Consider the following 23,087-nt stretch of genomic DNA (forward strand, 5'->3'; position numbering starts at 1 on the left):
GGGCGCCACTGCCCTCTACATCCCCTCCCCACGTGGGCCAGCAGGCATTGTCCTCATTTACAGTGTGGGGAGCCGTCTGGCTGGGCTGCCCTGGACTAGTGGAATGCTCAGCATTATCTCCACGTGACTTCAGCATGTGAAGTCATAAAGCCAGGCAGCCGGGAGTGGGAACTGGGCTGGGGGGAACAGGGCCCCTGGAACCCTGGAAGCCAGCTGGCGTGGCAGGAGTGCCTACTCCCCACCCACTTAAGGGAGCCAGCACCTAGGACTGTGGTAACCGTCCCTGCTCCTCCCTGCCGGGGCTCCTTGTCACGAGTCAGGCCGGAGGTGGGGGCTGCCCAGGAATGCCAGTCCTATGCTAGTTTTCCTTTCCTGGGTTAGTTCCTGTCTCATTAGGGTTAGTTTCCTGCAGCTTCTTGGGTGTGTGAAGAAAACTCCATCTATGGCTTGTGTCCTCAGAACTGGCAGTGTCTGGGAGGGACTGCTCTGGTCTGGCCAGGCTGGCAGTGGTTCTAAGCTTAGTGGACAAGAGCAGCTTCTGTTTGGGGTAGAGGGCTGGGTGGGTGAGTGCTGTAGTGAGCAGGACGTGTGTGGGGTGGAAGGCCAGGCAGGCTCTGGGATGCTGCAGGCCCCAGACTGGCAGATGTGCTCTGAGGACTGGGGCAGGCCTGGAGGATGGGTTGAGAGTCAGGTAGAGGAGGTGATAGACATCCAGGTAGGAAAGAGCCTGAGAGAGGAGAGGGCTTGTTCTGGGAATGGCTGAGTCCCACAGACAGGAGGGAGTGGGGGGGAAAAGGTGAGTGGGGGCTCTTCCCTGAGGGATGGGCAGCCATTGCAGGGTGCAGGGCAAGAAGAGCTGTGGCCCAAGTCACATTTTGCGATGGCAGCATAGAGACTAGGCTTTGGGGCGAGTGGAGGCCAGTACCTTTGACCAGGCAATAGGAGGCTGGACTAGGGTGGGCCTGGGGGTTCTGGGCGACAGAGGGAGACAACGGGCCAGTGTGCTGGTCAGTGATTGGGCAGGGCCTGGGCGGAGCCTGGGTGCTGGCGGTTCTGGGGTGCTGAGAGCCAGCACCCTGTTAGGAGCAAGCACCTGGGTGGATTATGTCAGTGTGGGCCTTTGTGAGGACTGGCACGTCACAGCTGTTGGAACCCTGGGAAAGCATTGTTTGCATCTCTGAAACTGTCCTTTGTGCCTGGAAACAATGTGAAAACCTTATTTCAGGGCACGTGTATGGAGTTCTGCTTTGGAACATGTGGCCTCCTGTATACGCCTTAGGTAGTTTGAAAGCCCTGCTGTTCATTGGTTTCCTGTCACAGGCATCCTGTGCCCACACATAGCAAGTTGTCAGGACAGGTGTGCCATGTACTCTGTGATCAGGGGAGACGAAGGAAGACCTGCTTCTGTGTGGGTGGTCAGGGGCTGACAGTGGAGCCGGCATGCAGAGGATCAACACCGCTCCATCCACCAGGTGACAAGGGGCAAGACATGGCAGGCAGATGTAACATGTTGCCCAGAGCACAGCTCTGTGGATGCACTTGGAGCATGTGCCTGGAGGTCCATGTGGAAGATGGCAGTGGCAGGATAGCCAGAGTCCCGGCGCCAGGCAGGAATGACTGGTCCCGGCAGGAGGAGCCCAGTGGTAACTGCCTTCCAGCAGCCAGGCCTCCCTGGGGCTCCCTTTCTCCTGGGGGATCTTTTTGGCCTAACTGACCAGTACTCACTCCTTTGTGTCCCAGCAGGGGCTGGTTGTGAGGATTTGCAGGCCAGGACCCAGTTTTGTCCTCACAGCTGAGTGAGGATGACCCCAGCCCCACTTTCTCCTGTGCCCCAAATGTTCTATCCGGAGTGCTCCTGGATGTCTTCATTCTTGACTGATCCACGGACCCACGCTGTGGATTCTCTGCCCCTTACCCTGCTCTTTTCTGGACAGTGGGGCTTCTTTGGTTCTTGGAAGACGTGATGGAGGAGGCAGGTCTCAGCATCATGCAGGGATGTGGAGCAGGCAGCTTTGCCCAAGATGTGCACGCGGAGGCAGGGACTCCTGGTGTGTTGGGGGCAGAGTGTTAGGTTGGACCAGAGGACCTCCAGCGGAAGTCTCAACCGGCAGTCCTGTGGGTCAGAGGCCTGTAGACTCTGGGAAGGTCACTTCTGAGCTTTGGTTTTCTCCATAAATGTGGGCCCCCATTTGTCCATTCACCCCATAGGCATTTGAGGGTCCGTTCCAGGTGCTGGGATGCATTGGTGAACTAGAAAGGACTTAGGCCTTCCTGAAGCCCAGGAGGTTCAGTGTCCCACCAATGAATGGGAATGCCCAGTAGTTACTGTGCTTTGATACTGGGAACATGGAGTTGTGAGGACAGAACTGGGGACGGGACTTGGGGAGGCTGGGAAGGCTGAGGTCTTAGGAGTTAGCCAGATGGAGGAGGAGGAGGACAAGGACCGCTAGTGCACATGAAGTGGCGAGAGTGCAGGGGCGGGAGCGAGCACTGTGGGTCACAACATCCGTGTTCTTTATTTTTGTTTTTAATATATTTTATTGATTTTTTTTACAGAGAGGAAGGGAGAAGGATAGAGAGTTAGAAACACCGATGAGAGAGAAACATCGATCAGCTGCCTCCTGCACACCCCCTACTGGGGATGTGCCCGCAATGAAGGTACATGCCCTTGACTGGAATCGAGCCTGGGACCCTTCAGTCCACAGGCCGACGCTCTATCCACTGAGCCAAACCGGTCAGGGCAACACAGCATCCATGTTGAGGGTCTTGATCCTAAAACCTTTGTGAAAGAGTCACTGAGGAGGTCTATGCCAGGGTTGAGCCCCGTGAGGCCACCTGGGGAGGTGTGGCTTCAGTCAAGAAGTCTCCCCTCTCTGAGCTGTTTCCCCACTTGCAAAGCACACAGTAGGTGCTCCTTCCTGCAGCCCCTCCTACCCAGGCTCACCTCCTCGCTGGGCTGCAGTGAGACTCCAGGCCCTCTTGCCGCACACTGCCCGCTGCCTAGAGGATGCAGCAGGCTGCAGAGAGGACCAAGAGGAGGCGGCTTAGGAGCCTCTCCTCGGGATGTCCCTATGTCAGTTCCACTCAAGTGTATACTGTAATTGCCCTCCACCATCAGCCAAGCTGCATGGCTGGGCTCCTGGAGCCTGCAGTCCTCACTAAGAAATTGGGGGACTGCTCCAGTCTTACTCAGGGCCTGTTCTGTGCCTGGACCCTGGGCACTCACTGGCCTGCCTGGTGGAGCTCAGTGGCTGGCTGCTGAGTGCTGTAGGGGCCCCCAGGAGGCCTTGTGGAGGCCATGGCCCCTCAGCTGAGCCTGGAGAGAGAGATAAGGTTTGCAGGGATGATTATAAAATGTATGTGTGGGGTGGGGGTGAGGGAAGAGGCTGGGTGGCCAGGAAGAGGTCAGACCTGGGAGGACCTCCAAGGCTAGACACTGGGATCCTTCCCTCAGCAGAGGGAGCCAGACTGGGTGCTGTGGGAGGCAATGGCAGGGCATATGAGAATACCGTGGGAAAGGGGGTTGTGGGGAGGGCAGAGCCAGACAGAGCATTGGACTAACTATGGGGAGGGTTGCAGAGGGCAGGTCTGGGACACTGACGGGGTCTCACTTCTCCCAGCGGGCTGGGGTTCAGGTTTTCCTAAAACGGAGGTGTCGGGGTGGGGTGAGTCTGAGGCTCTTGCCCTTTTGGTGTGTTAACCCTGCAGGTCCACAAGAAGTCAGTGAGTGCAGAGCGGGAAGAGAAAGGGCCATCACAGCAGAGGTGAGGACTGCATAGAAAAGGCCAAGCAGGGCCCTGCAAAGCACGGTGGTTGGTGATGTTACGTGTAAGCCTGCTCCTGCTATGGGACAAAGATACCACAGAGTTCAGGCATGCCTTGTGAGGACACCTGTCTTGTCTCTTACCAGTATAAGCTTATCTACTCTGGCAGGGAGTATCACCCCTGGGACAGACTGGGACTAGAGGGGAACAGGGTGAGATCCAGGCCACACAGCTGTGGGACATGTGGGCTGGAGTGTGGCTGGGCTGTCCAGCAGAGCCTCCTGCTTCACCTGAGCTGGGGCAATGGCCACAGGGTGGGGTGACTCGGCGCCATTGAGAACTGGGAGCCTGCTGGACACGGAGAAGCCCTGGTGGACCAAGCAGAAAAACTAAGTTGCCCTTTAAGGTGGGGAGATGAAGAGAGTCTGAGAAGCTGGTGCATCTGCCCTCCGCAGGCCCCTCCCCACCAGTAGGCTTGTACACGCAGCCCTTCTTGGGCCTGTGCTCTCCATGTCCCCCCTCCCCCAGCACCACACTCATAGCCTCCCTCTTGAAGCAGCATCTTCCGCACTCAGCTCTCTGCTCTGGTTGAAGGCCTGAGGTCATGGTCATGGCTGGGCACACTGGGATATATTTTCCAAACTTGGGGTGTGGTGGGATGGATCCTCTTCTTAGACGACCGCAGTCAGCTGGGGAAAGACAAGCACCTTACAATCTGCACTAATATAGTTATTTATTGCTTTTTTACCATGTGGGTTACCAAGTTCAAAGGGAGGGAAAAGAAACGAAAATAACGGCTCATCCAGGACTGTCTTCCTTCAGTGGCTTGTCCCTTGGCTTTTTTTTGGAGCTCAGGCTCGAAGCTATGAGCTCTGCCTCATTCCCTGCCCGCCCCTGGGCCATGTAAGAGGCTCACTAGGTGTGTGTGTCTGGAGGCTTCAGGGAGCCCCCCTTCCACGGTGTCCCTGCTCGGCTGCCCCTCTGTAGGGGCTGGGCTTCTGGTATCCAACGGCCTCGACACCTCTTGCAGAATCTCCTCCTTGGCTTGTGACTCTGGGTTCACCTCAGGCTGTGCCTCCTGGGGCTCCAGCTTGGTGACAGACTTCTTGTCAGAGCCCCGCTCAGGGACCCATGGGGGTTCATGGACCCCTGAGGGCTCACGGACCCCTGAGCTCTCCCCCTCCTCGTCGATGATGGCTGCAGAGAACAGGCCCCGGACCTTGGGCTGCACCCAGCAGTGGCTGAGGATCTCGTCGATGTGCAGCCGCCGGTTGACGTCCGGCTGCAGGATGCGGTAGATGAGGTCCTTGCACTCACTGGTCAGGCTCTTGAAGCGCGGGAAGTTAATGCGGTGCTCCTTCTGGATGCGCAGCATCTTCTTGATGTTGGAGTCGTCGTAGGGCATGGAGCCACAGACCATGATGTAGAGGATCACGCCCAGGCTCCAGATGTCATAGACCTTGGGCTGGTAGGGGATGCCCTGCAGGACCTCGGGGGCCGCATATGCCGCCGACCCACAGAAGGTCTTGCTCAGTGCCAGTCGGCCACTATCATCCCGTAGGCAGCGCTTGGAGAAACCAAAGTCAGACAGCTTGATGTTGAAGTCCTTGTCAAGGAGAAGGTTCTCGCACTTGAGGTCTCGGTGGACAACGTCCAGGTCATGGCAGTACTTGATGGCGGAGGAGAGCTGGTGGAACTTCTTGCGAGCATCATCTTCGTGCAGGGCTCCCCGGGTTTTGATGAATTCAAGGAGGTCACCCTGAACCCCAAGCTCCATGACAATATAGACCTTGCCGTCCGATGTCTCAAAGATCTCATAGGTCTTGACGATGGAGCGGTGGTTTAGCATGGTTAGAATCTCAATTTCCCGGGGAAGGAATTTCTCCAAGAAGTCTGTGGGGGCTTTCTTGCGGTCGACGATCTTGACCGCCACATTGAACTTGAGGCGCTCAGAGTAAGCGGATTTGACTTTTGCGTATGAGCCCTCTCCTAAATTTATCCCCATGATATAGCCTCGTCGCTTGAGGATGGCAGCATCATCCATGGTGCCAGGAGCACCCAGTGCCTCTGAGGCTGCCCTCTACATCCCTGCAAGACATGGGCCAGCCGTGTCCTCATTTACACTGTGGACGGATAGTCCTCTAGGCTGGCCTGGCCTGCTGTCCCTGCCTCCTAGAGGCCCAGACTCTGGGGTGGAACGTTCAGCATTGTCTCCCAGATGACTTCAGTGGGTGAAGTCATAAAGGAGGAGTATCTGGGGTAGTGAGGTCCTGACTTGAGCCCCTTGGACTCAGAATCCTGGAAGGCTGGCCAGTAGGCTGCAGACCAAATGTCTACAGAGAGTGACCTCACACTTGGCTGGGACTGGAGGTAGCAGGGGGCTATGGGGACACCCTGGTCTACCCATGCCTCCAGATGTGGAGCTAGGACTGCTTGACCAGTGGTGGGGCTGGTGACTGCAATCCTGGAAATTCAGGGCAGGTGTTGTATCAGTCCAGGTCCCAGTAGAAAACAGGACATACTCCAATTGGGGGCAGTCTGAGGGTGTAATAAGGGCATAACTTACAAAGGTGGGAGCAGAGTGTAGGAAACACCAACAGTAGTCACACACTCCTGGAGAAGGGGAGGGATGATCATCGGAGCCTGGGAAGGATAGCATAGAGAGGGTGACCTTGAGAGAGGCAGTGACCTTTGGTAGAGGCCACAGTGACCCACAGGCAAGGAGCTGGGGAGAAACGTCCCTGATTTTTCCCCCTTCAGTCTTGGAAGTCCTTGCCTTTGTCTACACAGGTGGCCTGCGGGCCATGCAGCAGGGTGAAGAAGAGATGAATCAGGTGGGGCCAAGACTCCAGGCCCAGGGTCTCTGATTTTAGGAAGCCAGGACTCTGCCCTCTCCTGAATGGTTTAGCTGGACTCTTCACCTCCCTGGACTTGACTTTCCTCTTCCAAAGCTTTGCCAGCCTGCTTCTCTGATAGTGGCTTTGGTGGGGACAACTGGCAGGGATTTCTGCTCTTGGCTGTGTGTTCCTTCTTGGGGGTCTGGGCTCCTAGGGCAGATCTGGGGCTGGGACAGAAGCTGGACCTTGATCCTGCTTTGAGTGCCATCAGCTGCTCCTGGAATGCTCCCTGAGGATGGTGCAAGTGGAGAGGTCAGCATTGAACAGGGACCAATTTCTGCCAGCAGTGGAGTGTGTCTAGCACCTGCTCGGGGCCACACCCTGAGGGGCAGGAGCAGGCAGGTCTGGCCTAGTCTTGGGTTGAACCGTAGCTATATCCACCCTGAGGAAGTGGATGGGTCCTTCAGTCCAGAAGCTGACGCCCTATCCACTGAGCCAAACCGGCTAGGGACTCTTTTTATTTTTTAAAAATGTTTTTGTTGATTTTTTTTTTTTTTTTTTAGAGAGAGAGTTAGGGAGAGGGAGATAAACATTGATGTGAGAGAGAAACATTGATTGATCACCTCTGGCACGCACCCCAACCAGAGATTGAACCCGAAATTAGGCATGTGCCCTGACTGGGAGTCAAACCAGGGACTTTTTGTTGCAACAGCCAATGCTTAACTGAGTCACACTGGCCCTTCACCCTCTTTTCCAGCCCTGACACCCTGTGCCAGGTCCTGTGTGCTTGGCTGGTTGTCCTTTGGACAGCTTGCTCCTCTCTCCTACTGAGAACACCTTATCCGCTGGGTCCCCTCCCATAGTCTCCTTGTTCCAGATAACAGCTATGAAGTCAGTACTTAGAGCACTGTCCCCAGTGGCTTTATTCTATGCAGATCTGGTCTGATGTGCCCAGCGTTCCTTCTCCTACTCCCCCATTATGTAGGCAGGGCCCTTCCTCCAGAGGCCAACTTTACTACAGGGTCTTTCTAAAATGACTCCTTATTTTTATTTTTAAATAAATTTTTACTAGAGGCCCCGTCTTGCATGGGGAAGGGGCCACAGGGAGTTAGTGGGCCAGGCCCACCTCTGGTTAGTCGAACTCCTGGTGGAGGGGACAAGTTGCATATTAATTAGCCTTTTATTATATAGGATAGGATTGATTCCAGAGAGGAAGGCAGATAGAAACATTAATGATAGAGAATCATTGATTGCTTGCCTCCTGCACATCCCCTACGGGGGATCCAGCTTGCAACCAGGCATGTGCCCTGACCAGGGATCAAACCATGACCACCTGGTTCATAGCTCGAAGCTCAATCCCAGAGCCACATCTATGGGGGGAGGGTGGGGGGTATGCATGATACTCCTTTAGGCTACTACTTCCTTTACCAGTGAAGCCACACCAACCTGTGCCTGACAGCATCGATCCTCCTTTCCACCTCCTCAAAGTTGGGTCCTGACAGTTTTCTTCATCCCTTTTTTGCAGTCCTTTTTTTTAAAAATTATTTTTACTTTTTATCTTCACCCAAGGATATGTTTATTGATTTTAGAAAAGAGGGGAGAGAGAGAGAGAGAGAGAAAGAAAGAAAGAGAGAGAGAAAGAGAGAAACATTGATCCTTGGGCCCTGACCTGGAATCGAACCCTAACCATTTTGGTGCCCGGCAGGATGCTCTAACAAACGGAGGCACTCAGCCAGGGCGCAGCCCTTCTGGAAAGGCCACTTTCCGGCCCACTCTTGGGCCATGGACCGGACCTCGGGCTGCAGATGTGCAAGGGGTGAGACCCTTTGTGTCCGTCCCCCTTGGCTCCCTCCCACCCTGCCCCCCACCCCGGGGCCACTCCCCATTTTCCCGGCTTCACTGGGCCCCGCCCTTTCTGTGTCCTGTCCACTTGGTCCCATCGCCGGTCCCTCCCGGCGCCCTAAGATCCTAGGGCCGGCCCTTCGGCTCAGGTTACACCCCCGAGCCCCACCTCTCTGTTCAGCCAATGGCACTTCACCCCTTAAGCCCCGCCCTCCCACCGGGCCTGCCCCGCCCATCCCGACCTTACGCCTCGCCCCTTTCGGGCACTACTGCCCAGGCCCCGCCCCAGCTCGGCCAAGGTCCGCAAGCATTGGGAGCGCGCAGGCCCCGCCCCCTCCTCGGCGCTAATTGGCCGACGCCGGCGTCGGGGGCGGGAGGCAGGGCGTCGCAGAGCCGAACAGGACGGCCGCCATCTTGCGCGGAGCCGAAGTCAGAACCCTAGGTTGCGGCGGAGAGTGCGCTCGAGCCCGCGGTCGGAACCTCAGGTTGCGGTCGGAACCTCAGGCTGCAGCCGAGAGTGCGTGAGAACCCACGGCCCAGGGCAGCGGCGGCCCAGCCGGAGCCCCCTCCCGCCACCTCTTCACGCCCGGCCCCGGCCCGGCCCCCCGACCCTCAGCCAGGCCCGGTTCGGCCTCCCCGCGGGGTCACGCGGCCGCCCCGGGGACGATGAACGGAGGATAAATGGTGCCCAAGGCAGACAGCGGTGCCTTCCTGCTGCTCTTCCTGCTCGTGCTCACCGTCACCGAGCCGCTGCGACCAGGTGCGCGGGGCGGGGGGGGGGCGGGGCGGGCGGCCGGGGGCGGGGCGAACAGGGCCGGGGTCGCCCCGGACCTCCCTCCGCTCGGTGGGGCCGTGTCCCGGGAGGACGCCTGCCGAGGCCTACCCGCGGTCCGCCGCGTCCTCCTTCCCGGGACCGTGCACCTCCGGGACCATGCCGTGAGTTGACCTGGTGGGCTCGAGCGCCTCGTATATCAAGAAACTTTGTTCTCGGGGCGGTGGCCTTTGGGTCCACGACTGTGGAGCCACTACCTGCTTTGAGGTCGCTGGAAGCGAGAGATGGAGTTCTTTCGCCGAGGAGCTGCGCCCTCGTTTCTGGTCCAGCGGCTGGAGCTAGGCTGGGGTTAGGTCGAGAGGGCAGCTCGTGGAGGCACCTAGTTCCCGTTGCTTCCTCCCAGCAGTGGGTTGATGCCAGCGTCTCAGTCCTGGAAACCCCGCGGCTGGAGAGCAGTAGCCGTGTCGCTCATGGTCACTCGGTGACAATGAGAAGGACTCAGCCCAGAGACTGGACCCGAGGAGGTGCTAGGAGGCCGCCCAGCATCGCGCGGGTCTGTCCTGGGGCCGAGACGGACGCGCCGCCCCGCAGGTGTGTCGCAGTCCAGGGAGCCCGGACAGTGGCAGGTACTCAGGACTGCTCCTTGTGTGTGATGATTAAGTGCCTTTAGAACTCCCCGTGGAACTTGTGTTTCTATAAAAAGCCTGTGGTGCGGGTTCAGAATCATTCATGGCAGCTAGAAGGTCCCAGAGAATTTTTTAATCTTTGTTTCTGGTGTACCCATCTGAACTGCAGCAAGAAATTAAAATCCCCAAACTCAGGGCTGGTTTATCTAATAGTAAGAGGAGAGGCAGTGCTGGGGGCGCAAAGTGCTTTTAGGAGTCCGTGAAAATATTTGATTTCTTCTCAAGTCAGCAGGAAATCGAACTTTTAGATAAAAGAGAATGTAATATACACATTATAGGCATTCATTTTTTACAACAATGCAGTTGAAAAGTATGATTTCCTTTAACTATAAAATTGTGTGTGTTGTGTGTGTGTGTGTGTTTTAATTTTTAACCCTTACCCGAGGATATGTTTTTATTGACTTGAGAGAGAGAAAGAAACTGATCCGTTGCCTCCCATCCTCGCCCCTACTGGGGATTGAACCTGCAATCTAGGTATGTGCTGTGACCAGGAATCAAACCTGCAACCTTTTGGTGTATGGGAGGATGTTCCAACCAACTGAGCCACCCAGCTAGGGCAAAAAGTATGATTCTTAACTTTTTTTTGTTGTTAATCCTCACCCGAGGCTATTTTTTCCATTAATTTGAGAGAGAGAAACGGAAACATCAATGTGAGAAAGACACATCGATTGGTTGCTTCCCGCACACACGCCAACTGGGGCCAGGTAGCCAGGAGCAGGAAGGGGGCGGTCAGTGAAGGTGGAAGTGCTCAGGGCTGTCTTCTGTGAGCACTGTCAGGCCTCAGTGGGTAAAGGCAGGCTGGAAAGCACAGTGGTATGCAGCTGATCCTCCACCCTGCCCTAGCCAGGCTCCCACCCTAGACACTGAACCTCTTGACTGTCTATCTAGTGGCCAAGACCCTAGGCCCACGCTCAGCCTGGAGTCTCTCCAGTGATACTTCTCTGGGCTCCCTGAGTAGAGCTGGTTGCTCACTGCTTTTGCTGTTCTATGGGCAGCAGGATGACTGGTTCTGGGATAGCCTTGGTAGGAAATGAAGCCAGGAAAGGGGCCACCTGTCTAGGAGGGCACTGTATGGGCTCTTGAGAAGCAGAGCCAATGGATTGTGTGTTGTGATTAGGTGCTTTAGAAAGCAAGTCTAGCCCTAGCTGGTTTGGCTCAGTGGATAGAGCCTCGGCCTGTGGACTGAAAGGTTCCGGGTTTGATTCCGGTCAAGGGCACATTCCCTGGTTGTGGGCTCGATCCCTAGTAGGGGGTGTGCAGGAGGCAGCCAATCAATGATTCTTATCATTGATGTTTCTTTCTCACTCTCCCTTCCTCTCTGAAACCAGTAAAAATATATATTAAAACAACAACAAAAACACAAGTCTACACCTGTAGAAAGATGAGACATCATCCTGTTCTGGCTTGTGGGTCCCAGTGTTGCACATTAGGTCACTGGACTGAAGCCATGTGTACTATGCATGCTGTCTTCCTTGGGGTGCCTCTGGTTCCAGGTCCAGCATCTCCTACCTGGATGATAGAGGTGACCAATGTCCCCAACTCCTTTTCTGTCTGTTCACATATCCTGCCAAGTGGCCAGCAGTAATTCAACAGGCGTCTGAGTGCTTGATACCTGCCCATCTCCTAGGGATGCTCAAATGGAGAGAATAAACGCCTTCCTCTGGGAGTGCCCTTTAGGTGTGGAAAGAGTCAAGGTGTAAATCGGTCCACTAAGTGTGTTGGCCTAGGCAGGTGTCAGAGATGGCCAACCTTTTGTACTTGTGAAGCAGGGGCGGGCTTCACAGAAGACACCACACTTCGGTCTGAGTTGGGGCAGGGAGGCACCTGTGGCAGAGGGAGCAGTTACCTTTTTCACTCCATGACACTCCATATTAGAACTTGCAGCGGCCCCAGTGGTATCTTTACTTGCCTGACATTTGGGGGACTCCAACTGGCTCCCTGACGTTGTTTGGGCAGCAAGGGCAAGTCTCACTCTGGGTCATATGTTCTTGTGTGCTGTGTCTCCTTCCCAGCAGAGGTTTGCTGGCTGGCATTTTCGAGGGGGTGCTTCTTTGGTCGTAGCCTGCATTCCTTCTATTGGAATCCTGACTTAGATCCATACTCGGGTGTGAGGAGGGCACCTGTCAGAACCTGTTTCCCACATGGGAGGGAGGCAGGCAAGTAGGCAGGAGGGTGTCTTCTGATTTCTACCAGGTGGAACCCTTGAGGACGGGGACCAAGCCATTTTTGGCTCCTCTCTGATGCAGGCCTTTCACAGAGTGGGGCAATGGGCAACACAAGAGTGCTGGACTTGACCTTTCGCCAAAGTTTATTTTAAATGCATGTCTGATGTGGCTTGATCGAGGATGTGTTACATGCCAGAGCTTTTGTAGTAAGAACACGTGTTAGTTAACTCTCAGGTGGTCCCTGTGAGGTAGACACTGTTACTAGCTCCATTTACAGATAGGGAAATTGGAATACAGAGAGCTCATCAAGCTAAGTGGCTGAGATGAGATTCGGTCCTAGAAGTCTGGCCTGGTTCCATTGTGCACCTTTCCCAGGGGCTTATGTATGTCCTATCTTTAACCCCTGCTGTGGAGACCTAGGCTGCTTTTCTTCTGATGGACCCAGTGGCTCACCAGGATTCTGAAGCCTTTTCCATCTGAATACCCTGGTTTGAGGGATAGAACCAGCCCTCCCCCCAAATTCCTTCTGTGGTTAACCATAATGACCCATGAAGATGTGCATTGTCTCCCCGAGATGTTAGAAAGGTTGGGGATCTCTGCTGAGGGGTGACAAACATACAGGGGCATTTAGGGCCATTGACTGAAGTATCATCTCCCTGACCCTTTATCTATACAGGGAATGCAACATCAATTGCTGATTTCTAATACTGTTTTTTTCTAAGCATTAATTATGAAAGAAAATCATGCCATGGGTTTAACCATAGCTCTGTCCAGGGTGACTCCACCATACTTAGCTGAGAAAACATTTAACCTTTCCTGAGTGAGCATGGTCTTGGCTGAGTTCCCCGGCCTATAGGTGATGTGGCAGGACTGGAGCTGTGTTCCTTGGGATGAAGAAAGCTGGCTGGGAGAGGCAAGTGATTTGTATAAAGTCACATAGCTGGAGGGCAGAGCAGCTGGGATTCAGACCACTAGGACCTGGCTCCTAGGTCAGGGTTCTTTCCCCATGGCCTTGAGGGACCGCTGGGTATGCTGAACTGATAAAGCCTCAGTGAGCCGAGAAGTGGCCACAGCACTGGAGCAGCATGTGGGTTAACGAATAGGAAGCGTGTGGATGTTTTATAAGCAGAACTGGCTGAAGCTTATAGAAGTAGCGGGGAAGTTGAGCCTGCACTTAGGCTGGCCAGGTGCCTACTGAGTTTGGAGTTCTTTCCTCCACAGCCTACCACTGCGATGGCGAACCCATGACACGCGTGTCAGAGGTGACACACGAACTCATTTTTTTTTGGTTGATTTTTCTTTGTTAAATGGCATTTAAATATATAAAATAAATATCAAAAATATAAGTCTTTAAAAAAAAATATAAGTCTTTGCTTTACTATGGTTGCAAATATCAAAAAATTTCTATATGTGACACGCACCAGAGTTAAGTTAGGGTTTTTCAAAATGCTGACATGCCGAGCTCAAAAGGTTCGCCATCACTGGCCTACCACCTTGTAACACTATAGAACTTGCCCAACTAGCACACTGGGCTTTGGATTTTATAATTTCATTCTTTTTAGATGATACTTTTCCAACCTCACTAGCTAATGAATTGTTTTGTTGTTGCTTTTAAAGTAAACATTTGGTAGGAAATGTTTATATAAACTAGGAGTTCTCAGTTGGTGGTTGGCATGTGGGGAGCAGCCGATTGGTGATTCTCTCTCATCATTGATGTTTCTGTCTCTCTCTTACCCTCTCCCTTCCTCTCTGAAATCAATAAAAAGACATAAAGAAATATATTCCTAAAAAAATAATTTCAAACTTACAGAAAAATTGCAAGAATACAGTTAGTGCAAGAACACTTGCATATCCTGTACTAGATGTACCTATTGTTAGCATTTTATTTTATTTGCTGTATCTCCCCTGTGTGTTTATACTCATGCATAGAAATGTATGCATGGACGTAATTATTTTTAACAATTTTTTTTCTGAACCATTTGACAGTAAGTTGCGTATGGCATGGCCCTTTCCCCTGAACACTTTGATCACTTCAGAGAGCAGGAGGAGGCGCCTGGTACTTAGCTTCCCTGAAAGATGAAAGGTGATGCTTCCCATCCCATTGCTTGCATTCACCCTGTAACAAGCCCTCACTGCCACCTGCTGTGTGCCAGGCACTGTGTCACCACAGATGGTGTTGCGGGCACAGGATGTGCTGTGGTTAAAGCTCCGGTTTGCCCAGGTGGCAGCTAGCAAGGCTAATATTTCAGTTAGTGGTTCTAGTCTTAGGAATGAATAATGTGCATTTGTTGTACACTTTGGCCAATGGGTATGTACATTCTCGCTCTTGTTAGGCTATTTTTTTCCCCTGTTCCTCTTCCTGTCCAGATTGCTCTTGCCTGCGGCCCTCTGGTCCTGCTTCCCAGACCTAGCTCCTTGGCACTGTCTTCCCCCTGCCCTCCTCTGGCAGTTCCGCAGCACTTAACGCATACATCATGGGAGGTGGCCTAGTTGTGGGCCCTCCCTGTACCCATGGTATCTTACCTCTGTTCCTCTTCCTCTCCTTGGCATAGGGAAAAGCGTAGTAGATTCTTGGCCCTAAGTGGAATGTGTCAGTGACAACATTTAGAACCTAGTAGATAGCAACAGACTGATTAAATGTCTTTTCCTTGGTGTGCTGCTAGATTGTTCCCTTGTCACATGTGCTTTTGTGTTTGGGTTGCTGAAGAGTTGGCAGTAGTCCTTTCTCCTTCCTGTATGCTGAGCAGGTCAGTAGTCCCAAGAGCCCAATTTTGGGCCAACATTTTGCCAGAGGAAAGGGTGGGATCACAGTGTGGTTTTTATGTAACAAATTTGTTTCTGTGTGGTTTACCAATTGACTTGGGATGTTTAGTAAAAGACAGTCCTGCCACTCCAATATGGGCCACAGTCTGGCCAGGGCAAGTCCAGGGGAGGGTGAATGGTATGTGGGCAGTGGGCAGAGTGCAGCTGGCTGGGGACCAGCTGAGCCTTTATTTTATAGCCAGAGGTAAACAAGGTAGTGGTCACCATAGTTACAATGTTCTTGTGAGTTTCACTTGTTTTGGCAGGACTTGCACCTCGCACAGCCCATTAGCTACCTAGGAAGGATCTCTGGAGTGTCATCAGGTCAAGCCTAATTATGCTAAGAGGACTGTGCCCTCTAAGCTGGGACTTGTTTATGGCTTTGTCAACAGGTCAGTCCGAGGCTTAACCCTATAGCCGCGCCCTACAGGAAAGCCCAGGTCTGGCATTACTTTATTATTATTTTTAATCCTTACCCAAAGATATGTTTATTGATTTTATTTTACTTATTTGTTTTTTAAATATATTTTTATTGATTTCAGAGAGGAAAGGAGAGAGATAGAAACATCAACGATGAGAGAGAATCATTGACCAGCTAGCTGCCTTCTGCACTCCCCCTACTAGAGATTGAGCCTGTAACCCGGCATGTGCCCTTGACCTCAGTTGAACCTGGGATCCTTCAGTCCAAAGGCCGTCACTCTATCCACTGAGCCAAGCCAGCAAGTGCTGTTTATTGATTTTAGAGAGGAAGGGAGGGAGGAGGAGAAAGAGAAGCATCAATGTGAGAGAGAGATGTTGACTGGTTGCATCATGAACATGCCCTGACTGGGGACGGGGAGCAAACCTGCAACCCAGGTACATGCCCTTGACTAGGAATCAAACACACAACCCTTTGGTGTGTGGGCCATTGCCATAACCCTTGAGCAACAGTGGCAAGGGCATAAGGTCCAAGTTCTCAAACCACAACACTGGACTCCCTTTGATCTAACTGCAGCTGCTCCTCTACAGACAGCTCATTTAAAGTAACACCAGAGCCGTGGCCGGTTTGGCTCAGTGGATAGAGCGTCAGCCTGCAGACTGAGCGGTCCCGGGTTAGATTCCGGTTGGGGGCATGTACCTTGGTTGCGGGCACATCCCCAGTGGGGGGTGTGCAGGAGGCGGCTGATCGATGTTTCTCTCTCATCGATGTTCCTGGCTCTCTATCCCTCTCCCTTCCTCTCTATAAAAAATCAATAAAATATATTACAAAAATAAAATAAAATAAAGTAACACCAGAGCCCGGCTGGTGTTGCTCAGTGGTTGAGCATCCACCTATGAACCAGAAGGTCATGGTTCAATTCCTGGTAAGGGCACATGCCTGGGATGCAGGCTCTATCCCCAGTGTAAGGTGTGCAGGAGGCAGTTGATCAATGATTCAACAACAACAACAAAAAGGAACTTGGACCCTACAGCCGCACTGCTTGGTGTCAGATCTTGCTCTGCTACCCACTTTGTGACTTCTCTGTGCCTCAGTTTCCTTATCTGTGCCATGGACATAACAGCAGAACTTCATAAAAATGTTGTGAGAATTAAATGGGTTAAGTGTAAAGTCCTAAGAAATGTCGGATAAAAAGCAAATGCTTCATAAAGGCCAACAGTAAATGTTATCCATGAATGGACATCAGGGAGTGTAGGGACATCACCTTAAACTGTAAGCAGGACTACACACACACACACACACACACACACACACACACACACGGGAATATTATCAGGAGAGGGCCTTGTTCATGTCCTCCCTTCCTCCCCCCCACCAGGCAGCAGAGCACAGTGGCTTTCAGCAGTGTCTGATACATACAGCTGAATGAGGAGCCATTTTTGATGGTCAGGGGGTGGGGGTATAGTTTTTGAAAGCCCACCAAACAGCCGCAGCACTTTGGACAGGGCTAGGATTGTTCACATTGACATATTTTGCTCTTTGTCACGTTCATGCTGTGCCTCCTGAGTCTGGTCTGGCACAGAGTGGGCACTCAGAAATCAGTTATTGAATAAATGCACAAATGGCTATTTATATTTTGACATAAAGAGCAACAGCTCCCTTAGCCAGCAGGCTTTGCAGCTGTCCCTAGGTGGGGGGGTGGGGGTGAGGACAGGGACCTTGTGGCTGATTGCCTATGGAAGACTTGTGGGGGGTTGTTGCAGAGCCAGCTGGCCTTGGCCTCACACTGGGGGAAGCTCGCTTCTGCAGATATTGGCTCAACTGAGAGGTGAGGGCAGGTGAGGGCTTCTCACAAATATGGATCCTCACCTGAAGTTCACCAGCCTCCCAGACTGGGGTTTAGAGGGACTGAGGGCTCCTGCAGTTTGGAGCCTCAGGGCCTGGAGGCCTCTCTGATGGACTTGCTTGGCACTGAGGCTTTAAACTGGACCGCCCCCTGCAGGAGGAAGTGACCTGCCCTTCCATAGGCCATTGCACAGTATAAGCCTTTCTTGAGAGGTGATGATGCAGGGACTGCACACACTCACCTCTTGGCCTTCATCCTCTCCTCTTGCCTGGTATGGCTGTCGCTTCAGTGAACCTGGATTGGTTCAGTGAACCTGGATTGGTTCAGTGAACCTGGGCTAGTTGTTATCCTTAGTCAGTGTCTCTGATCCCTTCCAGTCCCTCTCTGTAGGCTGACTTCTGGATCCCTGGCAGCCGACCATCAGTTTGATCAGCTTCTTGTCTGTCTGGTTTCAGCTGTTGACTGCTCCATGTTAGACAGGACAGTGCGAGAGTAGAGCTCTGTGGAGTTTGCTGGACCAACATGGCCTCCAGGTCCACCCTGCACTCCCCTTTGTCTCAGAAGTCTTGTTCCCTGGGGGACTTTCCTTTGGAGTTCATTTCTGTGAAGGAAATAGCTCGGGGCTTCCCAGGGTGTTGAACAAGGGTTAGGAACCACCACAGAGGGCAGGCATCCCAGAGGGCCAGACTGGAGATGTGAGCTTCCGGGACCTACACACTTAGACTGACTTCAGGCCTCCTGTTACAGTCCTATTGAGTGCCACTGGCTATCTCTAGAGTCCCTGGTCAGAGTAGCTACAAAGCTTGTGGTCTTAGAAGACTGAAGAGGATTAGAAGTACCTGAAAGGAATGAGGCTTGCTTGTGGCCCAGGCGGGCTTTTGCTTAGCCCTTAGTGGTTTGTTGGCCACCTGTGGGAGGAGAGACAGTGTTCAAATTCCCCTCTACCCCTGTTGGTGTGGATGATGCAGACCGGTATGGTGACCCACAGTGAAAGCCCAGGACAGTTGGGAAAACATTCATACACAGTATCTACACTAATAAAAGAGAAACATGGTAATTGGCGTACGACCGCTATTCTTTTCATTGGCTAATCAGTGAGATATGCAAATTAACTGTCAGCCAAGATGGCGGCCGGCAGCCAGGCAGCTTGAAACTAACATGAGTCTTGCTTGCCTCAGTGATGGAGGAAACCAACGTTCCCTGCCTGCGACTGCAGGCCTCTGAGCGGGCAGTTTAAGAAACACTGTAACAAATACCTCCGGACTTCAGGCAGCAGATTCACAACATTGTAAGCAAAGGCCAGAAACCTACTTTCAGCCACGGAGGCCTACGAGCTGGAGCCAAGCCTCAAGGTAAAGCTGGCACAGAATAAAAAAGAAAAAGAAAAAAAGGAGCGGTTGGGAACTTCAGTCATTCCCAGCCTGAAAACAGCCCTCAGCCCCTCACCCAGACTGGCCAGGCACCCCAGTGGGGACCCCCACCCTGATCCAGGACACCCTTCAGGGCAAATCAGCCGGCCCCACCCATGCACCAGGCCTCTACCCTATATAGTAAAAGGGTAATATGCCTCCCGGCACCGGGATCAGCGTGACAGGGGGCAGCGCCCAAACCCCCTGATCGCCCTGCAGCTCTGTGTGTGACAGGGAGCGGGGCCCCAACCCCCTGAGCAGCCCTGCTCTGTGCCTGATAGGGGGGAGCTCCCCAACCCCCCCCCACGGGCCCTGCTCTGTGTGTGATGGGGTAGAGCCATAACCTCCCCATCGGCCCTGCCCTGAGTGTGAGAGTGGCGGCGCCCCAACCCCCTGATCGGCCCTGCTCTGTGGGTGATAGAGGGCGGTGCCCCAACCCCCTGATTGGCCCTGCTCTGTGCGTGACAGTTGGTGGCGCCGCAACCTCCCCATCGACCCTGCCTTTAGTGTGACAGGGGATGGTGCCCCAGCCCCCCAATTGGCCCTACCCTGAGCGTGACTGAGGGTGGCATCACAACCTCCCAATCTGCCCTGCTCTGTGCATGACGGGGCAGCACCCCAACTCCCCAGTCGGCCCTGCTCTGAGCCCGACCAGGGGCTGCACCTAGGGATTGGGCCTGCCCTCTGCCACCCGGGAGCAAGCCTAAGCCAGCAGGTCGTTATCTCCCGAGGGGTCCCAGACTGCGAGAGGGCACAGGCCGGGCTGAGGGACCCCCCCTCCCCCCCGAGTGCACAAATTTTTGTGCACCGGGCCTCTAGTTTTACATAAATGGAATTAATACTTTTTACACAGTTTTTTTTTAAAATATATTTTATTGATTTTTTACAGAGAGGAAGGGAGAGAGATAGAGAGTTAGAAACATCGATGAGAGAGAAACATCGATCAGCTGCCTCCTGCACATCTCCTACTGGGGATGTGCCCGCAACCCAGGTACATGCCCTTGACCGGAATCGAACCTGGGACCTTTCAGTCCGCAGGCCGACGCTCTATCCACTGAGCCAAACCGGTTTTGGCTTACACAGTTTTTTGACGTTTTCATTTGACAGTGTTTGGGGATCTTGTAAGTTGCCTCATTCTTTTTCTTTTTTTTGGGGGGGGGGGCTGTAAAAACTTTATTCATAATATTTTCTCTTTATCTTTTCTTTAATAAGACTGAAAATTTTCCTCAGTCTTCTTTTGTTTTGTCTCTGGGGTGTGGTTCTGAGAGAGATCTCTTATGAAAATTTTTCATCATTCTGGCAAGGTGGCTCAGTTGGTTGGAGTGTCGTTCTGTGCACTGAAAGGTTGCTGAGCCAGGGAATCCCAAGAACCTGAGTGATGGGGGTGTTGGGGGAAGCCTGGAGGTGGTTCTTCACCTCATGAAAGGACAAATGGCATTTAGAACACTTAGAGAAGGTGGGGAGTTTGTGACATAATCACAGTTTTTTCTAGAATGATCTCCTATGAATTGTTTCAAATGCCTGGTAATGCTTTCCCTCACCTAGTTCTGCCCTCCCAAGTCCATTCTCTGTCCTGCTGCTGGTGTTCTGGCGAAGCTCTCCTCCACTGCCAGCAGCATCCACTCCCGGAGCCATAGCCCATCCGTGAAGCCATCTGGTCCTGCAGTACCTTTTGGTTTTAAATCCTGCTGGGCTCTAGCCGTGCAAAGTGCTCCTTTCCTGCTCAGTGGCACTTGTCCAGGCCGAGCCCTTGGCCTTGTTATGTTTGTTGGTGGTTCAGGTGCTGCCCATCCTACTTGAATTCAAGCCCCTTATTCTCACCGTCTTACCTCAGGACACAGGTGACTCTCCTTGAGAAGGCCTGTTTAGCAGGGATGGCCCTCTGTTGTGTATTTTTAGTGGTCTATGTTATCATCAGTGATCTCTGTTCCCTCTTGAAGGTGTCCAGAAAAGAGAGAGCTGGCCCAAGTTCTATGCTGCTGTTCCCATGAGAGCTGTTCCCCTAGAATTGTCATGCATTTGAACAGCGGGCCCAGCCTGCCCTTATTTTCTGATCCTCTCCCTTCTGGTCTAAGTGTTGTGCTGGATAAATCTCTCTGTCCCAGTACTGCCTTGTATAGTGGGCAGAAGGAGAACCCGTGGGAACATCCTGCCCTGCTGGGAAGCAGCTGTTAGCGCTTTCCAAGGAAGAATGTTGCAGCCATCTGATGGAGGCTATACTGCCCACTGGGAAGCTGGGGCCTCCTGGTCCTGGGTGGGCGCTCCAGCATGGTGCAGGGGCTGCCTTAAGGTCTCCGTCCACTGGTGGAGGCCATGGAGTGGGTTGTGGGTAGTGCGAAGAGATGGGGTAGAATTCTCTCCTGCATTTGTTGGCAGGAAATTTTTTTATTTCCTGAGCAACGTGACTGGATGCGTGTGCTTCTGCTGTACTATGTCTCCCTCTATTTCTTTGTGGGCAAATGTTGCAAAATCAATTCCAAACAATTTAGGCAGCATATTAAATTTCACACAGTAATTTGAGACAGCTCAGTTTACATAATTGAAAGTGAGGCCAAGGCTTGCTGACAAAGAATAAATGGAATGTAGACAAATATTTTATTGCAGAGACTTGTACATTTCTACAGGCATGAGTCCTTTAAACCTCACACAATGCATAGTTTAAAGCAGTAGTTCTTTCATTGTGGCCAGGGGTCTAGGGGAAGGGGCTCAGGAGGTCAAAACTATTTTCATAGTAATACCAAGGTGTCATCTGCCTCTCTCTCTTGTTCTCTCACAAACGCACAGTGGCATTTCCAAGGGCTACTTGACATGTATTGACGGCTAATGGGATGTGTGCTTGGGATTTCTTCTCTTTTTTTAAAAATAGGATTTTTTAAAAAATTGTGGTAAAATACACATAACAAAACTTACCGCTTTAACCATTGTTTACTGTACATTTAAGTGGCATTAAGTGCAGTGACAGTGTTGTGCAACTATCACCCAGTGTTTATTTCCAGAACTTCTTCATTTTCCCAAACTGAAACTGTACCCCTTAAAGGGAACTCCCCATCACCTCTCCCCCAGCGCCTGGTAACCTATGTTCTACTTTCTATCTCTATGAATTTGACTACTCTAAGGAACTCCTATAAGTGGAAACATTTGTCCTCCTCTGTCTAGTTTATTTTACCTAGCATAATGTCCTTTAGGTTCATCCATTTTGTGGCATGTGTCAGTTTCCTCCCTTTAAAAAATTTTTTTTTATTGATTTCAGAGAGGAAGGGAGAGTGGGGGAGAGAGATAGGAACATCAGTGATAAGAGAGAATTGCTGAATTGCTGCCTCCTGCACACCCCACACAGGGGATTGAGCCCACAACCCTGGCATGTGACTTGACAGGGAATCGAACTGGCAACTTTTCAGTGCACTGAACGACCTAACAAAGCCACACCGGCCAGGGCAAAAAAATTCTCAGTTTTAATGAAGTCCAATTTATCAACTTTTTCTTTTAGGGATTGAACTTCTGGTATATGTATCTAAGAAATCTTGGCCAAGGCCACAAAGATTTTCTCCTATGTTTTCTAGATATTTTATAATTTTAGGTTTTCCTCTCTAAAAATCAATTTAAAGCCGAAACCAGTTTGGCTCAGTGGATAGAGCGTCGGCCTGCGGACTCAAGGGTCCCAGGTTCGATTCCGGTCAAGGGCATGTACCTGGGTTGTGGGCACATCCCCAGTGGGGGATGTGCAGGAGGCAGCTGATCGATGTTTCTCTCTCATCGATGTTTCTAGCTCTCTCTCTCTCTCTCCCTTCCTCTCTGTAAAAAAAATCAATAAAATATTATAAAAAAAAATAAAAATCAATTTAAAAATTTGATACCCAGTTGTCCCAGTACCATTTGTTGAAAGGATGATTCTTTCTCCAGGAAATTGCCTTTGCACCTTCCTCATAAATCAGTTGCTCACATATATGTGGGCCTATTTTTGGACACACTGTTCTGGTTCCGTTGGTCCTAATGTATGTCTTTTTTTTTTTAAATTGATTTTTTATTGATTTTTTACAGAGAGGAAGGGAGAGAGATAGAGAGTTAGAAACATCGATGAGAGAGAAACATCGATCAGCTGCCTCCTGCACATCTCCTACTGGGGATGTGCCCGCAACCCAGGTACGTGCCCCTGACCGGAATCGAACCTGGGACCTTTCAATCCGCAGGCCGACGCTCTATCCACTGAGCCAAACCGGTTTCGGCCCTAATGTATGTCTTGATGCTTATGCCACGCTGTTTTTGCTGTTGTTTTGTTTTTTAATGCCGTCTTGATTACTGTAACTTAGTAAGTGCTCAAGATCAGGTGGTGTGAATCCTCCAGCTTTGTTCTTACTTTTCAAAGTTGTTTTGAGTATGCTAAGTCTTTTGCATTTCTGTATGAGTTTTAGAATCAGTTTGTCAATTTCTACAAAAAGGCCTGCTAGAATATTGGTTGGGATTGCATTGAATCTGTAATGAATTTGGGTAGAATTGGTATCTTAACAGTATTGAGCTTACTGATCCATAGAACTTCATGTATCCCCAC

At 51.9% G+C, this 23,087-nt stretch overlaps 2 protein-coding genes across 7 annotated transcripts in view; one reads left to right on the top strand and one right to left on the bottom strand.

Annotated features, from left to right (window-relative positions):
* Positions 1 to 2,706: 2,706 nt before the first annotated feature.
* Positions 2,707 to 7,134, bottom strand: LOC118678627 (testis-specific serine/threonine-protein kinase 1-like). Its single transcript, XM_036354447.1, has one exon. The coding sequence runs from the start codon at positions 5,806 to 5,808 to the stop codon at positions 4,642 to 4,644; it is 1,167 nt and encodes a 388-aa protein (XP_036210340.1). The 5' UTR covers positions 5,809 to 7,134; the 3' UTR covers positions 2,707 to 4,641.
* A 1,684-nt stretch (positions 7,135 to 8,818) lies between these two features.
* Positions 8,819 to 23,087, top strand: part of DGCR2 (DiGeorge syndrome critical region gene 2) — a 47,991-nt gene continuing 33,722 nt past the window's right edge. For 3 of the 6 annotated variants that reach the window (XM_036353333.1, XM_036353335.1, XM_036353336.1), the window contains exon 1: positions 8,819 to 9,203. In XM_036353333.1, the coding sequence (XP_036209226.1) occupies positions 9,125 to 9,203 (79 nt within the window). In that variant the 5' untranslated portion in view covers positions 8,819 to 9,124. Of the gene's footprint in view, positions 9,204 to 9,435; positions 9,842 to 23,087 lie in introns of those variants that run through there. The other 3 variants (XM_036353332.1, XM_036353331.1, XM_036353334.1) reach the window with 3 other exon arrangements.

The sequence above is a fragment of the Myotis myotis genome, unplaced genomic scaffold (genome assembly GCF_014108235.1).
Source record: "Myotis myotis isolate mMyoMyo1 unplaced genomic scaffold, mMyoMyo1.p scaffold_m19_p_20, whole genome shotgun sequence".
In the NCBI taxonomy this organism is placed as follows: Eukaryota; Metazoa; Chordata; class Mammalia; order Chiroptera; family Vespertilionidae; genus Myotis; species Myotis myotis.